At 42.5% G+C, this 18,620-nt stretch overlaps 1 protein-coding gene across 1 annotated transcript; it reads right to left on the bottom strand.

Annotated features, from left to right (window-relative positions):
- Positions 1–14,192: 14,192 nt before the first annotated feature.
- On the bottom strand, positions 14,193–17,208 carry NPBWR1 (neuropeptides B and W receptor 1). The gene is made up of 3 exons (XM_053242782.1): positions 16,869–17,208; positions 16,327–16,710; positions 14,193–15,927 (listed from the first exon to the last, which is right to left on the bottom strand). The coding sequence occupies exon 3, from the start codon at positions 15,615–15,617 to the stop codon at positions 14,619–14,621; it is 999 nt and encodes a 332-aa protein (XP_053098757.1). The 5' UTR covers positions 15,618–15,927; positions 16,327–16,710; positions 16,869–17,208; the 3' UTR covers positions 14,193–14,618.
- Positions 17,209–18,620: the final 1,412 nt, after the last annotated feature.

Genomic DNA, 18,620 nt, shown 5'->3' with positions numbered 1-18,620 from the left:
TCCAAGTCTCCTAAATGTTTCTGGATCAGAAAGCACTGCTCCAGTAATATCCCCAAAGCACTCTGATATTCCCTTTTGTCAGCTCTCACTCCTCCAGAAGACCTCTGGCAAGCTTTGTAGCTCTTCATTCAAGACAATTCTGTCTCTCCCATTAACTTCCATAGTGCCTTTACATCTAAGTTCTGAATGGAGAGAGCTCCCTCCCTTCTCAGCAAAGGAGATCTGAATAAGATTTGTAAATATTTCATCTGAAAAAGCTGCCTTGCAGCACCATCTTGTGGAATACTCACTTCCCGGTTTCAAGTGCAGATTTGTGAATTCCATTGGCCCCGTTTGGACAGAACACTGCCTGCTCACCAAACCATATCAGGAGCACCCAAAGACTTCACTCCCCTTCTTCCCCTGCCTGAGAGAAATTCTCCCTTCCTTCCATGCTTAACATTAACAATTGTACAGCACCAAGTCTCTCCCTCATAACCAGTTATCATTAATCACTATGTTTTAAGCCATGATCTGTGTCAGGGGCGTAGCTAGGAGACAGGGGGCCCGTGTTCATCCCTCTCTCTGGTGGCCCCCCAGAGTGAGGGAGATAATGAAGAAAATAGGGAGGGATGGAACTGGAGGGCCCTCAGGAGCTGGGGGCCCGTGTTCTTTGAACCCTTTTGCTCAATTATAGCTACGCCCCTGATCTGTGTTTATGCCAGCTCATGTTTAACATTATGCCATAACTGATGCTAACCAGGGAAAGACTGGAGTAGAAAGGTCACGCCTCCTCAAAGAGGAGGAAGGGGGAGAGCGTGTGAGCTTGTAGATTGCTACTAATTGCCAGACAATTGTTGCCTGTGGCTCAGTTGTCATAATAAGATTTAATTATTATGACAGAAGATTTAAGTTTCTACTGCAGAGGTGCTAATATAGCTAATTAGATGCAATGTAATTTAATGTCCCTCCCTCACTATCTTACCCTGCCTAGTGCACAGCAAGGTTAGAGTGGGCCCTAGGACAAGAAGTGAAGATGGGTCTCTGCCCCCCTGCCCCCACTGAAGCCCTCACATTCTTCTTTCCCTCTCACCCTTGCCTTTGCTGCAGAAGAACTATAAGGACATGATAAAAAACCCAAACATCCCCTGCTTCTATGCAAATAATATCGCACACTCCTCATGCCCAAGGACAAAGAGCAAACTGTGGCTCAGCCAGCACCCCCTCCGTCCCTCAGGAGCCAGGGACATTTATCCCACCTCGTTCAGTTACAGCTATGCTTCTGAGATTGGTCCTTGCATCCTTTTTTTTGTAGAAGACATAAGCTGTAAGAGTGCTCTGATCTAAATCATGGCCACTGCAAGGACAGAGGAAGGCCTTAGCCTCTATTGTTGTCCCAATCCATATTAGACCCCCTCCAGTGGGGCGCCCAGGTCATTTGGGAGCCTGGACCTAAAGGGCTTTGGAGACCACCACCCCTGTTATGATGGTGGGTGTGTGTGTGTGTGAGGAGAAAGTCCTCCCCGTTTTGCACAGTTTTTTTTTAATGCCACTGCGCGATGGTGGCACTAGTTTCAGGGAGGGTGGGGGTGAGGAGGGGAGAGTTCCCCTGTAAGGAGGAGGTTTACCTGGGGGAGGGTGGAATGGGTGAGGTGGTGGTGGTTGCAGGGAGGGTGGGGCAGTGAGGAGGGGAGAGTTTCCCCTGTTACCCTCCGTCTGCATCCAGGATGGAAGGGAGGTGGCGAGCTCTGTCCAGCTCTGCCCCCTCCTCACAAGTGATGAAGTGAGGGCCTCTCACCTCTCTGCTTCCTCCACGTCAGGAAGGCTGCTGTCACTTGGGAGGCGGGAGCGGAGCTGGACAGAGCTTGCCGCCTCCCTCCCTTCCCAAACGTAGACAGGGGATAACAGGGGGAACTTTCCCCTCCTTGCCACCCCACCCACCCCACAACCGCAACTGCAACCACCCCATCTCACCCACCTCCAGGGAAACATCTCCTCCTTAAAGTGGAACTCTCCTCTCCTCATCCCCCCTCCCTGCAGCTAGTGCTGCAGCAGCATTTTTATTTTTGTAAAGGCACGCTAGCGGGCGTAGGGACAGCAGTGGGGCAGTGCGCCGAGTGGCTGCAGGAACCCCTGGTCTTTGGAGGGTCACCCCCCAGACCTAGGAAGCCATAGGCCAGATCCCCAAGATCCGGGGGTAAGCATGCCTCTGACCCCCTCCCCATGTCTGCTATTATTTCCAGTAGGAAAGATCCATTAGTGCCAATGGGAGATTCCCTCCTAGGAGACATAGCAGCCATAGGGCCCTAATCCAGATTGACGGCGACAGAAGGAAATAATTTCCACCTCCACTGCAGCCTCAATTTGGATTGAGCCCTCCCCATGACTGATTTTAAATGAATACCCTCCCCAAATGTGTGTGTGTGTGTGCGCGCGCACACACACACACACGGACCAAACAACGTATTTATTATAACACTTCATATGGCCCCAAGATAGAAGCATCAGCATTGATAAGGAAGCATAAACTCAACCAAGTTTTTCTTTAATCTGACTCATGGATTCTTAGGTCAACCTTGCTAATGCAGGGTTAATACTTGAAATTTTTTATTAATAGGTGGTATACACATTTTATAAAGAGTATTCTAAGTAAATAAATCTGGAGATTATTGAGCCCTTAGAGGCGTGTTGTGACCTTATTAAGCATTTTGCCCATAGAATTGTACACATGCATGTTGCAGTACAGATGCAGATGCAGGACACCTCAAGGGTGCTTTTTTATATGGATGAATTTTAGTTATTGCTTCTTGAGGCCATGGACAGAGTGGTTGGAGAGGTCTGGCCAGCCGCACATTTTCTCAGTGTTTGCCCTTTATGGCTAATAAAATCTAGCGCCCCACCCACAAAGGCTAGTAATGTCCAGGAGATTGTGAATGCTTCATTGACAATGGGAATTGGATTGTTCCAACAGTCTTGAAGCCTGTGGTGGTTGGGCTATTCCATGGAACAATGTGATTTCAATGACTATCACCCAGTGACAAACCTCCATTTGGAGGAAAGATGCTCCAGAGAGAGGGGTGGCTCTTCAGCTCGAGGCATTTTTGGATGAAACTGATTTTCTGGAGCAGTTTTAAGCTGTTATTTCAGCTTTCACTGAATATGCTGACATTGTGACGGGACTAGCAGATGAGTAGAGGTCTGGGGTAGGATCACTCGGCACAACCCTCCTCTTTCTGCTTTCACTCAAGACATAAGCCCGCTTCAGATATTATGAAGCATGAGAAGAGGGACGTGCACAAATTGATATTTTTGATTTGTTTTGTGTCCAAATCTACTCCCCCCCCCACCACATCATCCCAGATTTGATTTATATTTGCTCCAATTTGATTTGGATTTGGACCAATTTGGACCACTTAACAAGGCCATAGGGGCACCCAATTTGGGTGGTTGGTAGGTCCCCATGGATGCCACCTACCACCCAATTTCAAGACAGTGGGACACTTGGTTGATATTTAATTGATTTTCTTCGGGGGGGTTTTGTTTTTTTTACTGATTTTGAACATTTCTGCCATGGAAAACAATGGGGATTCGAAGTTCCCATATCCTTATCCTAATGCTAACATGGATCCCCATCTTTCATTTTTAAAAAACCTAAGCTCTAACCCTTGTAGAAGTGGAGTTATGGAACAAAATGTGCGGTCATTATTTTTCAAGTGTTTGGATTCTTTATCGTATAATAACTTTTCCTCATAATGAGTCTGTATGAGGACTCATTGCACACCTTCATTTCTCCTGTTCATTTTTACTGTCACTGTACAGTGCCAACTGCCAATTGCCATGTGCCAACTACACCCCCACACACACACACGCACCTGCAAGGCAGTGGGGTACTCATTTTAATTTTTAGGAATATTGAAACGTTTAGATTCCTTGGTGTCTAATAACTTTTCCTCATAATGAATCCCTATGAGGATTCATTATATGCCTTGTTTCTTCTTTTCATTTTGACTATCATTGGATAATGCTAAATGTCAACTGCCATGTGTCAACTACATCTCCCACCCCACACACACACACACGCTAGGGTACTCAGTTTATTTTTAAAGTATCTTTGAAGTGTATAGATTCTTGGGTGTCTTCATTACACACCTTCATTTCTTCTGTTCATTTTGACCCCACTGTTTTGCAGGTGGGGGTGGGGAATTAGTGGCATCCCATTTTCCAACTACCCTCCAACCCACAAGCCAACTGGGTACTCAGTTTATATTTTAGGAATGTCTGAGGTGTTTAGACTCTTTGGTTTGTAATGAATCCTTATAGGGATTCATTATGAAGAAAGTTTATTAGACACCAAGGAGCCTAAACACTTGAAAAAAATCCTAGAACATAAACTGAGTAGTACCCCACTGCCTTCGGGTGAGATTGGGGTGTAGTTGACACACGGCAGTTGACAGTTGTCACTGTCGAAAAGACAGTCAAAATGAATAGAAGAAATGAAGGTATGTAATGAATCCTCATAGGGATTCATTGCGGGAAAGTTATTATATACCAAACAATCCAAACACTTGTAAAATAGTGACAACACATTTTGCTCCATAACTCCATTTCTACAAGGGCTAGAGCTTAGCTTTTTAAAAAACTGAAGGCTGGGATTCGATTTGGACCTGAATCTAGCCAATGGAACACAGGGTTGATTTGTTTTGTCTTCAAATCACCCGAATCAGCTAGATTCAGGTACAAATAGATTTGTACCCAAATCATTTTGAACATCCCTAATGAGCAGTATTCACACATACATTTGGGAAAACAGGGAGGAAGTCCTGCCACCTTCTGTCACTCATCCCTCTTGCCCAATGAACATGCCTCTGGTGCCATTAGTCTGATGGGGGTGCCTCCATAAGCATAATCAGCGGTGATTCCAGGAGCTGCAACCTCAACTGATCAAAATGAAGATGAAAGCAGGGTTTATGCATTGAAGCCAGATCTATGTTTCTGGGAATGGTGAAAAGGGGCCTATGTCTTTTTTTATCCATCTTTTCTAAGAAAAACTTTACCCATCTTTTCTATCTGTAAACAAGAGAGAAATTTCGTCTTTTCTTTTTCTAAGGAAGAGAAGGACGTGTACTTGCAGATTTCTGTTTCTTAGGGTGTTTATTTCGTTTCTTGTCTCAATTTAGTAAAGGTATGAATTTTGATCCAGTCCCTGTGCTTTTCTCATTAACGCTTAGCACAGTGCTTTTTTGAGTGCGAAAAAGTATTGCTTATTACTGGAGGTTTTTTTTTAAACCCAGGCTGGTACAAGTGTGAACCTGACTATTGTTGTTATTATTTTAGATAACAGTTGCAGCACCATGATTTGGTGATTGGGCAACATTATATCTGAAGGAGCCATGGAATCTACAGCTACCTGGGCACTGTTGCTGCCCTTTAAAAAAGTAAGCTGAAAGACAAAGCAATCATCTTTACTGAACCTTTTCCTTTGTGAAAATGCCAAAGTAAGTAAGATGATGCCATTTAACATGGTACTTCTGTTTAAAAAAAAAAAAAAAGCAAGAACTAGAGGGAAGCATGAAGATAAAAATGCATATTAAAAGGTTAAAGATACATGGAAAAATTCCAGCAACAGCAAATGCATAGCTAGCATTTAAGTGCAAAACTGCATGTGTTTGCTAGAGAATATAAACTTATTTCCTGCAGGGATTTATTTATTTTTTTGAGAGAAAAAGTGTTTGTTAATCATGATTTTTTTAAAAAATGAAGAAACAGTTTTAAAGTGAAATATGTTTCAAACACTTTAAATAGAAGCATTTTGATTTTTAATGTCCAAGGAAAAAACTGTTTACAGATACTGCTCCAAGTATTCAGTTTGCAATTGTATCCATTTGAGTGTGATGTATTCCTAGTACTGCACCCTGTTATGGGAGTAAAGTATAAAATAAACTGTAAAGCTTTGGGAGGGTTTTTGTCATAAAATGCATAAATAAACCTTCTTTCTGTGCATAGATCTAGGAATAATCTAATGACTAGTAGCTGAACTACTAGAGTAGTGGGTGGCTGAATCTACAGTATCTGGTGGATAGATTTGCAAAGGAGAAGGCTGGATAAGACCTATGATTAGGTGATGTTCCTGTCGCAATTTGATGGGCCTAAGAACAGCTGGGTTTAGTAGGGTTGTGTGTTTTGTTTTTTTTCTGGAGTTTTTTTGGCCCAAATCCCAAACACTCCCATTTTGTTCTTTTTTCAAAATGGCAAAATCCGAATTGGATTTTGCCAGAATTATTTCAAAGGAATTGGGCAAAGGGCTGATTTTTAAAGATTTAATGGAGTTTATGCGTCTTTAAGGTTCTTCCCCATAGGGAATGATGGAGGTTTCAGCAGCCTCATAACTGCACTTGGGGTGCACTGGGGTGGCCCAGAGTGAGTAGTGGTGTAGAGCACATAGGGTGCCAACCACCCCCATGGGTTGCTAACCCATGGGGTACTGGGTTCTGTTGTTTCTGAGACGTATTGAGTGTAGATTCTTTGGTAGCATATGTGGTTTGTCATTGAAAATCTTATATGCTACCAGAGAATCTACAGGCTGGGCTCAGGGTGGCAACAAGGCAGGCATAGGCAATGGCATAGCATCTCTCAAGGGGGTGAAAAAAATTCTTTTGGAACAAAAAAGCAATGCAGCAGATTCCCAGGCTGGTATGCAGTAGCCATAGAAGACTGGCAGGCTGAGCTCAGGCTGGCAACAAGGCAGGCAGGCATAGGCAATGGCATGGCATCATCATGGCAACTTGAGGCATGCCATGCAATGCAACCTAGTTCTCTTTCTCTCTCTCTCTCTCTCTCTCTCTCTCTCTCTCTCTCTCTCTCTTCAATGAGGCAGAAAGGCAGAATGGTGAATAAGTAACTAACTTGTTGAATGAATTGAAAACCCCTCCTTGAACTCCCCCCACCCTTGCCCCATCTTTGACCCTTCCCCCTGGCCAATGTGGGGTCAGTAAAGAGTGGCAAGAGGCAAAAGAGCCAATGGGGAACAAGGAGGGAATCGTCAGCAGGTCATCCCATGCTTTAGGTCATTGATCGAAGGGCTGGAAGGGCAGGAAATTCAAAGTGATGCCAAACACAAAGTGGAGACTGACTCAGAGATCGCCACAAAATAGAGGTCCAAAACAACAAAACGTTTTGTAGCTGAAACAGGGATGTTTTGTTTTGTGTACAAAACTTTCAGATTTGGAAAATGAGTGTTTTGTCTACAAAACACTCGAAACAGCCTGTTTCAAGTACAAAATGTTTTGTACCCGAAACGTTTCGCACATCCCTAGGGTTAGTAAGCCTCCAGTCAGTCTAGGAGAGAGACACCAGTGCTGTACTTCCCCTCTCATTCTCATACCTTTTGCTACATAACTGCTTATGGGGAGAGTTAGGCTTGTAGATGAGGCAATCTTGGGAGCAAACCAGCTTCATTGTGGGGCTGTGGAAGTCATTGGAATTGCTCTTGCAATAGTAAAGCAAAGCAGGAACACTGTGTAAACCCTTTTCTGACTAGGATGAAGGTAGAGAGTGAGAACAAGCCACCTGTGTTCCTCCACAATGCATCTAGGCCAGTAGCGAGAACGTTTGTTATTTGTTATAAGGGGGACTGAGGGGTGGGAAATGTTTTCAGAATGGCCAGGACACCAACCTAATGTGTTTAGAGCTGGAGGTGGGGGGATTACATATTAGTACAATTTTATAGTACAACATTTAAAAATAATGGTCCAATGCTTATCAGTCATTCCAGTGTATGTGCCAGAACCCGGGAATTGATTACAGATTCCTTTGTGAGCCATTGAGTACAATCCTGTCTCCTTGCTTTCCTTATTTTACTTTTACACTAGAAAAGCATGAAAGGCAGTTCACACAACTGAAAACTGGGTAGGACAGGTGTCCTGCCCAGGTTTGGGAGCTCTGTGTGCTCCCAGTTTTCAGTTGTTTTGGAAGCAAACAACTGGGTCGGAGGAGGGACAAGTGATTATGTGGGAGACAGGAGCTGGGTAGGACAGCTTTTCCTCCTAGCTTGGTCAAATGCTGGGTATGAAAGCTGAGTAGGACGGTGCTGTCCTACCCAGCTCCCATCTCCCTCACAATCACTTCTCCTTTCTCCTACCTAGTTGATTGCTCACACACAACCAAAAATTGAGAGCACGGACAGCTCCCGTACCTGTTTTTTATTTGTTGTATGAACGACCTTGGAGATTCTCATTTGAAAAAGAATAGACTGAAAACTGAGGGAAAGGACTTGGAATGTTCTGGATGCTGCCATACCTGACAGCCTCCTCCATGTACATGCTGCTCCTATCCTGAAAGCCACACCAGCAGCCACATTCCACCAGTGCTGGCATAACCTAATACCAACAAGAGGCTAAAGCAAGAGGAACACAGGAAGCCTGGGAGGAAGGTGAGGCAGGGCTGGACACCTGCTTGACTTTATGTGGTGTTATTGTTGTTACAAACTACTCCAAGCAGCAATTTGATGGAGGGGCAGGATATCAATATTTTGCATAAATAAATATCCAGAAGAATCAAAGAAAATCCTGTACCTATGCAAATATAATGAACCCAATCCATGCAGCAATGGAAAATATACTTTAGTTATGTGAACCCATAAGACGTATGTTTTATTGTGTGCACTGGGTTTATTATATTTTCAGATATACAAGTTTTCATTTCTTTCTTCTAAAGTTCTTTTTCTGGAAATACCTTTTCCTTTCAATCTTACATGTCATGCCACCTGAGCTGTTGGGGTGGTGTGTGGTGGTGTGGTGTGGGGTGAGGTGGAGGACCCTGAACAGACGCTGACAGCTAAATTGTTGAACAGGACAGAGTCACCCATGTGAGATAGTAAATAACATCATAGAACGGACCTCCCCATTTTGTGGACCTCCAGTAAATAGGCATTTAGTTAGCAATTTCTTTGCAAGTCCCTCTCTTAAGGCTGTTGCATATGATGTGCTCACCACATCTAACTGGAGCCTTGTGATAATCATCCCATGCTATGCGGTTTCTATATCAATGAAGGTCCTCCCCCAACAATGTGATTTCCCCCAAAGCTACTCACCAAAAGCCAACTACCAAAAAGATGCTGAACGGTGATGTACAAGTGAGATGGCACTCACTGTCCAAACGGTGAGCTTAGACACAAGAAATGTATTGCTGTGCAGAACAGCTACTAAACTGAAGCACTTCTACTGCCTGCCTTGGGCCATTGTTTCATAAGAGAGATCCTAGTCTCCTAGGAATATGACAACATGTAAATGCAAGCCAATATGGCTACTAGTTCTTTTTCTTTCCTTCAAGAATTATTGTATTTGCATACTTTCAGTTATGCCCATCCCAGTACATTTCCTGATGTTTTCTAGGGTGTTAGACTTTAGTCTAGGGAACGGCACCTGGATCAAAGAGAGCTGGGTTCATATTACACCATGCCCATCTCCATGGGCATTCTGCCCTCAACTGTATGAAGCACATTTGGCTGCACGATGGCACAAAAGGAAGAAGACTGCAGAGGAGACTGGTCCTCTCTAGTTTCCCTCTATTTTATTTAAAGACATCTCAAGCTGAAGGTTTCTGATATCCCATGAGGTTGTTCTCATGAACAGGTGGGCTGGGGCAGGGCTTGTTTTACTCACTTCCCCCCAGATGACTGAGTTCTGCTGTTGGGAGCATGAATCACGCTCCCAAATGAGCAATGCTGCATTCCTGCAGCGCTGAGCTCTGGAGGCTGGGACGATGTGTCCAAGACCCCAGAGATCCCACAATGCATTGTGGGGATCCCCCCAGAGCATTGTGGGGATCCCCCCAGAGGTGGGCGCGCGGGCACCTGTCAGTGCTTCATTGACGGCTGCAAGCAGCTAGCACTGACACATGATTGAATAAACATGGTTATGGGAAAGCTCATCCCTTAACCTCGTTTAAGAGGTGAGCTCCCTAGTTGAGTTTGCAGTTGAGTCACCTCCAGGAGCTGGTCAGCTCCCATGGGTTCCCACAGTCAGCCAAGCCTGGGCTTTGCTGCTCTAGTCTGGTCCTGGCTGCTCGTGAGAACAGTCTCCATGTGCTCCCACCTGTCTACCCTATTTACTGTTGATTACTTGTCCTTAAAGTTTGTTATGGGCTGTGATTAGCAGGAACAGGAAGGATTTTCACCAGAACACCAAAATTAGCCACAAAGATTGCTGTATTTGAATTTTGATTCTCTGTTTTAATTCTCTATTTCTACTGTCCCTGTGTCAGTTCTGTTGCTTTAGCATCACACAGGGACTTCTATTTCAGGAGTCACTAAAAAGCTCGTATCCCCAAGAAAACTGGGGAGTTTGGGCATCCAAACCAACTGGACAAAAGGCAATGATGAGGCTAACAGCTTGCTTCCACGTGGCTATTGGCAGCGGGTTTGACCCGCATCATCTTCTGCCATGCCTTATCCTCCTACTTGAGCTGTGCTCTATCCTGATCTCCAGTAGGGGCCTGCAAGATGAAGAGAGGCTACAGGAACAGATGAGAGAGTGTTCCAGCTCCAACAGAACCCTTTATGTGTTTGGCTCTGACTTCCTCCCTCAGTCTCCACCTTTCTGTGGGAGAATAATTAATGGGGCAGTCTTAAGGTCTGAACCTAAGCCCACTATAGTCTCTCGGGAACCTCTTACTTGTAGGGATGTGAAGAAAACCATTTTCCCTGGTTCAGTTTGAATCTAAACCAGATTCTAAATGAACCAGGGTGGCTCGGTTTTGCCCTCTCTGAACCGGCCCCTGGTTCGAGCTCGAATCGAGCCAGTTCAGATCAGCTTGAGTAAAGGGGTGGGGGGGGAGCTTCCCTAAGCATAGAGGGGAGTAAAAAGTACTTATAACTTGCATTGATGTCACTGGTGGCTGGGAGGGGGGGTAGTGGCAGCTCCCCCTATCCCCATTGGCCTCCCTGAGTCTCCAGGGCCAGCCATGGCCTGGTTTAGGCCCAGTTTGGGCCTTCTTCTGCCCATTTCAGGCCTCTGCACAGGCATGGGGGCCCTTTTAGAGACCTCCACACATGCACATGAGCCATTTGCGTGACCATGCATTTGCAGCTCATGGTGCCGACCGGGGTGATTCAACATGGCGTTAAACTGGGATGATTCAACTCCTGCTAACAGATGGGACAGAAGTGACTCTCTTTGGGTCCCTGACATCTTTAGCCCAGACACTGAAAGTTTTAATGCACTAAATGCTGTGGCCTGGTTTTCATGTATTCTCTCTCTGTGTGACAATAAAAATCACATACAAAGGGGGAAACATGGGCAAGTTTTCAAAATATATATTTTGTATAGTCAAAACGCTAATTGGTTAATACACATCCTTTATCCTTTGGAGAGGAGAGCTGGTCTTGTGGTAGCAAGCATGACTTGTCCCCATAGCTAAGCAGGGTCTGCCCTGGTTGCATCTGAATGGGAGACTAGAAGTGTGAGCACTGCAAGATATTCCCTTCAGGGGATGAAGCCGCTCTGGGAAGAGCAGAAGGTTTCAAGTTCCCTCCCTGGCATCTCCAAGATAGGGCTGAGAGAGATTCCTGCCTGTAACCTTGGAGAAGCCACTGCCAGTCTGTGAAGACAATACTGAGCTAGATAGACCAGTGGTCTGACTCAGTATATGGCAGTTTCCTATGTTTCCTATCTGGAAATCATTTCACATAACATTTACAAGTCTCTTAAGGGATTGTGGGGGAGAGTAATGATTAAAACCTATCTTTATTTGAGATATGACCATATATAGTAAGGGGGTGAAGTGGAAGAGATCAAACTCATTGTGCACTTCATGGTGCAACCAAAACTTAACACAAAAATAAGAAGTACAAAGCTGATTCAAATAAAGTGACCCTCAAATAACTGTCTGCTGATATAACCTCTGCATCCAGTGAGGGTGATCTATGTGTGGCAGCTTGTGTTTGCACAGATTCTCTTCTAGAATGTGCTCTAGGTATAAAGCAGGGTGTCACATGGGTAGTTCCTCTGGTTGAATCCTCCAAGATTTGGTACATAATTCCCCTTGCTAGACTGAAACCACATGTGGATTGCAGAATAGGGAGCCAGTTTTGTCAATTTTTGAAGTATTGCTTACCTATGGGAAAAGACTTATGAGGCTGAATTTCCTTTTCTCCACACCCCACTGACCCACAGGTGATTTTGTGCTAGTCAGACCTCATAGCACCAACTGTTTTTTCAGGGATGTTTATATGTATAAATATTTCCCACTATTACAGACGAGGACCTGTGGATTAAGGCCATGAATGAAGGGATCTGCAATCAATCCCATCAGAATGGAAGGATCTAAATAATCACAGGAACACAGTATTGTAACACTGAAAAGAACACAAAAGAATGAACTGCTTGCCTAAGACAAAATATTTTACATCCCTACCAGACACTCAGACCTTTTCTTAAATAACAGTATGTACAGGTGGCCCTCATTATCCACAGTTTCAACAACCGTATTTCCGCATATCCATGGACAGGTCTAAGAGACCCAATTTCTTTATCTGCAGTATAAAAATAGGCTACAATTCACCTATTCATGATTTTGAGTGGCTGCAAATGACTTCTGATGTCATTTCCGCCCAGCCATTTTGTGGCTCTTTAAAAAATTCCCACATTTTTTGGTGTGAAAATTAGATGAATTGGGGGGTGCGGGCAGCATTAGAAACATAGAAAGCTGTCATATACTGAGTCAGACCATAGGTCCACAGAGCTCAGTATTGTCTACACAGACTGGCAGCAGCTTCTCCAAGGTTGCAGGCAGGAATCTTTCACAGTCCTATCTTGAAGATGCCAGGGAGGGAACTTGGAACCTTCTGCTCTTCCCAGAGTGCCTCTATCCCCTAAGGGGAATATCTTACAGTGCTCGCATATCAAGTTTCCTATTCATATGCAACCAGGGCAGACCTTGCTTAGCTAAGGGGACAAGTCATACTTGCTACCACAAGACCAACTCTCCAATCCAGATCTTGCTAGAGACCTGGAGTTCAAGGTAGAATACATTATTTCTCTTGTTTATACTCCCTCCACTCCATTTTAGCCTTTGTGTGTGTGTAGGAATCTATTATTATTATTATTATTATTATTATTATTATTATTAATAATTCAATTTCTATACCGCCCTTCCAAAAATGGCTCATGGCAGTTTACACAGAGAAATAATAAATAAATAAGATGGATCCCTGTCCCCAAAGGGCTCACAATCTAAAAAGAAACACAGGACAGATACCAGCAACAGCCCCTATATTCCCATAGGGGTAAGCTTATTTGTGGTTTCTGTATTCATGCCTATAGGTGAGAACAGAACCCCTGTGAATAAGAGGGCCACCTGTATCTGGTAGACATCAATTAACTCTTAAAGTGATCTTGTGAAAATAATCTTTCCAAAAGTTTATAAACATAAGCTGTAACTAACTGTTCCGGTCTTTAAATCAACTAACACTTCATTTGGATTGAAATCTCTTCTTCTTACTGAAGGTGGCTCCCAGCACTCATTGCTATATTAGAGTAATTTATTTCTCTTTCTTCAATTGGCACCTACAAACAAACAAACAAACAAACAAACAAACAAACATGCCTTTTGAGGCATCCATGAATATTTAAATCTTATCAAGGAATAAAATCTGTATTGCTGCTAAAAATTTCATTCACTTGTACTTCAGCTATCTACTTTGTATTATTCATAACCTTTTGTATTATTTTCGAGTCTGCATTTGCTCCTCTTGTGTACCTATAAAAGAAGGATAGGGGTACTATTTTAAATGTGTGTCAACAATCAAGCAATGACATTTATATTTTCCTTTCAAAAATTCTTATATCTAGAACAGGTTGTGTACAGAAAAAGTCTGTATAGTTGTCAAAGTTACAGCAGTGTATGCTGAACCTTGTAATATATCATGAGATTTGACATGGGAAATAAAAATGAAACTAGGGACACAATCCACCAGGAAATCCTTCTCCCTTTGCAATGAGTGAGAGCTGAGGAAGAGCGTATTACTGTTCTTGTCCCAGAGAATTTTTTAAAAAGTTGGTTATACCCAAATTTGCTATGAAAGAAAACCCACTTACCTTGCCAAATACAATTGATTTGTCTTGGAAAATCCTGAAAGTAATACTTGGAGGAAAGTATTACCAAGATATATGTAATGCTGATGTAAAACTCCAAGGATTCAGATTTATTAAGCAAGGCACTCTGAACATCTTTATTTGACTTTACAAAACTCCAACAATGTCAACATCAAATATTTTTAAATCAATTCTGTTCTGTGTCATTTTGGTTCTGTTTCTTTCTTCCTTGTTTTTACATTTGAAGGAGCTATGTTTCATACCATACTGGGGGCAGGTGATCCACACTGAATAGGTATAGAGCAAAGCATGTCCTGGAGGACGTGTAGTGGTGATTCAGCAAGCTACTCATCCAGTCTGAATACTGTGACACTTGTTGAAGAATAGGACTAATTTCTGTCTTTTAAGTTCACAGATGTTTAGACCTGATCTACGATACAGCTGTTTTCTTCCCGCCGTGTTTTTCAAAGCATCTTCAGAATGCATTATATCATTTACAGAAAGGCATTGTAAGGGTAGTATTAAAGGGGCTATTAAAAGACTGGTATTTTAGGAGGAAGTTCCACATTCAACCAATTTGCGGAAACTCTTCCGGAAAGTATCATCTAAAAAAGCATAAAGGAATGGGTTGAGGCAACTGTTAGCATAACTTAGTGTGGTAATAAAATAGGAGATCCCAATTATCAGAGGGGTTTGTGGGATGTCTGTTGTGAGGGCTACCACAGTGCTGAGGTGATAGGGTGTCCAGCAGAAGAGGCACACACCTAAGATGATCAGCACCATTATTGTCACTTTCTTTTTAGCTTTGTCTAAGGCTTTTGCATTGCTGTGGAGACGCATGCGCCTTAGCTTGTAGAGCATGGTGCTGTACAGGATACAAATGGTGGACACTGGAATGGCAAAACCCAAGATCAGAGTGTAGAGACGGCTCACTTTCCACCAGAAGCTCTCTGGACTGGGAAAGACAAAGACACACTGAGATCTTCCCTCTTCAGTATGTATTTTGGCAAAGATACTGAATGGCAAAATGATGATTGTGACAAAAAACCAGACACACAGACTCACTGTCTTGGCAGCCCTGTAAGTGCGATAGGTCATTTTCTTTGATTTAATGGTGGCAACCACCACCAAGTATCGATCAATACTCATGACAGTTAAAAAGTAAATGCTTGAAAAGGTGTTGTACTGGTCAATGGAGATAATCAGTTTGCACATGAATTCACCAAAGGGCCACTGAAGCAGCAGGTAGTCTGCTATGTTGATGGGGAGCACCAATGTGAACAGCTCATCAGCAATGGCCAGATTTAGAATGAAAATATTGGTGACTGTCTTCATTTTGGGAGCTTTTAGGATAACATAAATGACAGCAGAGTTTCCTGTGAGTCCAACAGCACAGATGACAGAGTAAATGACGGGCACAACAATATAAAACTTGGGAATCAGTTGTGGGGCTGACATGTTCTGCCAATGAAGTCCTGTTCTGTAGCAACCAATATCTACATCAGTGCAAGAAGCATTGTACTCAGGCTTAGAGGAAAAATCATCCATTGTCCAGAATAACAAAGCTCTGTTTCGTCTGATGAAGGCTTTGTAATTTAGGTGAATCTAGTAGGTGCAGATCTTTTAAAAAAATTCATATGAGAACAATCCATTTGACATGTATTCTGTCAGAGATTTGATTCAAATTCCTCATTGGTGCTGCTGCTTGGGATAAGCTGATCTTCATGTAAGTTGCCTTTCTTTGCAGTTTCTTTTTTATATGCTTAGACAGGTCATGCATCCCTTAAGTTAAATAGTTCTGGCATCATGCCTCCAGTTTTCGTTTGCACTTTTACACCACTCCTACTCTCCAGATTTCCTAAGGAAAATAAATTTTAAATACAAAAAAAATAAGTTTCAACATCCCTCTGGGTTTTTAAGATGCAAGTGAACATTTTGATGAAATAAATAAAATATGTATGATTAAGCACAAGACTGACTTGCATCATTTAGTTTGTATTAATTAAATTTCCCTGTAATGCATAATGGTAACATGCTACACAAATTTTGTTCGGGGAAAATAATAATCATACATATATCATGCCATATATCATGAGTAAATAATCCTAAATGAAACTAACCAATCTACATACAGAGATGTCTCACTCTTGCTCATTCACTCACTGATATTCCTCTCCAAAGCATTCACACACTTTTTGTCAATCTCATTGTACCTTGAATTATTAGCTAATATTTAGAATCCTTCCTTCTCTCTTACCTTCATAACCAAGGCTCTGTCCTCCCTTTGCACATCCTTCTGTGGTTGCTCTGCTCTGGAGGCTCAACAGCAAGCTAAGAATCCCAGCTGAACTGCGGTGATGCTGAAATGCTGGACAGCTCCCCAACAGCTGCATCTCTGAACATTTCCTGTGTGCTCAAGTTCTGGATAGCTCCTTCTGAATCCCACACTTGCTTACCCCTTGGCTGGGAAACAGAGTGCAGGTGCTGCCTCAGCATGTGAGCTCTACAGTTTCAGCCGGCAAGTCAGCCAATGCAATCACTGGTTATATTCTCTCATCATTACAGATTTGTTTCTGCAGAAGTTGCAGATACCTTTGATGAGAGTGGCTGGTAGAGGCTGCATCTCCTCTTCTGTATCTAACTGTGAAGAGAGATCAGTTTGCTTTAATAATGTAATTGTGAATGCAGCACCAATTTTTATCTCTGCTATGAACCAACCAATTTAATTAGACAATCTAGGAGCTAGTCTTTTTGAGAAAGAACAATTGTATCTATTCTCTCTGTACCACTGATACTTACATTAATATCTGTATATCATGTCTTTCCAGCCACATTGCTTGTCTGTTTAGATAAATGAAAAAGCTGTAGCTTTTCTCATAGTGAGGATGCTCTAATCCACTGTTAATTTTAGTAATTTAGTTGCACTTTGCGCTATCAATATACTGCCCACTATGCCAGTTTCAATCGTAAACCCTCTTGTATTCTATCAAAGAAAAGCACCTGGCTCTGTGGTCACCAGGAGTCGACACCGATTCAACGGCACAACTTTCGCATAAGGGGCGCCTCTTCTGCTTCTAGAACTAATAAACAGGATGTGGATGCTGTTTAAGGTCTGCTGCCATTCCCTTCCATGCCTCATCCCTATCCTGCTCCAAAGCAACTGTTGTGCAGCCTACCTCTGCTACATATATGGAGGGCAGAGGGAGAGTGTGTCTTGAGCTAGAAGCACCAGTGGTTATTGCTTTACCGATGTGTAGCCTGTATTACCTTATCTGCTCCTCACACTGTCAGTAGCAGGGTAAATGGAACTGCTGCAACAGTGATATTTATTTATTTATTTATTTATTTATCTATTTATCTATTTATTTATTTATTTATTTAAAAAACCAGATTCAGAAGCAATTTAATGCTATTTAGGATATTTAAAGTAGAATACCTGGAGCTACAGGGTGATTTGTGTGTCCAAATTTTTTAGACAAATCCTAATGGGAATCATACCATAGATTTCAACATAGCTTTATTTTTTCCTCCAAGATGTTGATGCCTCCAAACATCTATACATTGAAAGCCACCAAAAAACAGACTGGTTTGGTCTCCTTCCAGGTCATCCTACTTTGCAGCACTTTCCCCAATATTCACCACTGGTAATTGGTGCTGTGTAGGAGAAGAAGAGCATTATAGGATCTGTGGATGAAGATCTACCTGCCTCCTGGGCAGACTACCAGAGAATCCATCACTATCAAATCAGGGACCAAGCTCTGGACTGGTTCTCATCCAGTCCATCCTATTATTTAGCCGCTCTTCAACAAATACCCATTAACTAGCTGACTGCTTGTAGGAAGTACTATCCTTTTCACTGCTGTTAGATTAGATATTCTGTTAGATTAGATATTCCCAGCCAATTCACTGATCCATTGTCTCACACACATTTCCCAGCACTATAGCTATCAAAGTAGAATATGAAATTCCATGAACAGATCAGTGTTTGCTGTTTTGAAATCTAGAGCACATGAGAGAGTGTTCTTGGTGGCTTACTCACAGATAAGGAATTCTTACAATGGTGGAACTCTTTTCCTCTTGAGCTATATCACAATCCAAGTTTTCTGAACCAGAGTTAAGCAGGTAATGAGTTGGAATTTTAGAATTGGTTTCTGCTTTTATTATTGGATTTTAATATTGTTTTTACCACATGTGTATCATCCAAGCAACTGACAGAAGAATAAATGGAGTTATCTGATTTAATCCTCATCACAAGTCTTTCAGGTAGGTTAACTGGGCTCCAGGCACATGGTCATCACCAATTTCATGGGGAAACAGGACTTTAAAACTCAAATTTCCTCCATCCAGCATGTTATCTGCTACAACAGAATCTTGTTTTTTCAAATATTATTTATTTATTTATTTATTTATTGAATTTATATATCACCTAATATAGAAATCTCTAGGTACATTGTTCTTAATATACATGTTTTAAGATGCATGCCTCATTGTCAACACCCAGGACTGGGACTGGGAGATTAGAGTTTAATATATATAGATGTTAAAATAAAC

This window comes from Hemicordylus capensis, chromosome 4 (assembly GCF_027244095.1).
Source record: "Hemicordylus capensis ecotype Gifberg chromosome 4, rHemCap1.1.pri, whole genome shotgun sequence".
Lineage (NCBI taxonomy): Eukaryota > Metazoa > Chordata > Lepidosauria > Squamata > Cordylidae > Hemicordylus > Hemicordylus capensis.
The sequence above is the reverse complement of the archived record's forward strand: the minus strand, read 5'-3'. Positions and strand labels throughout refer to the sequence as shown.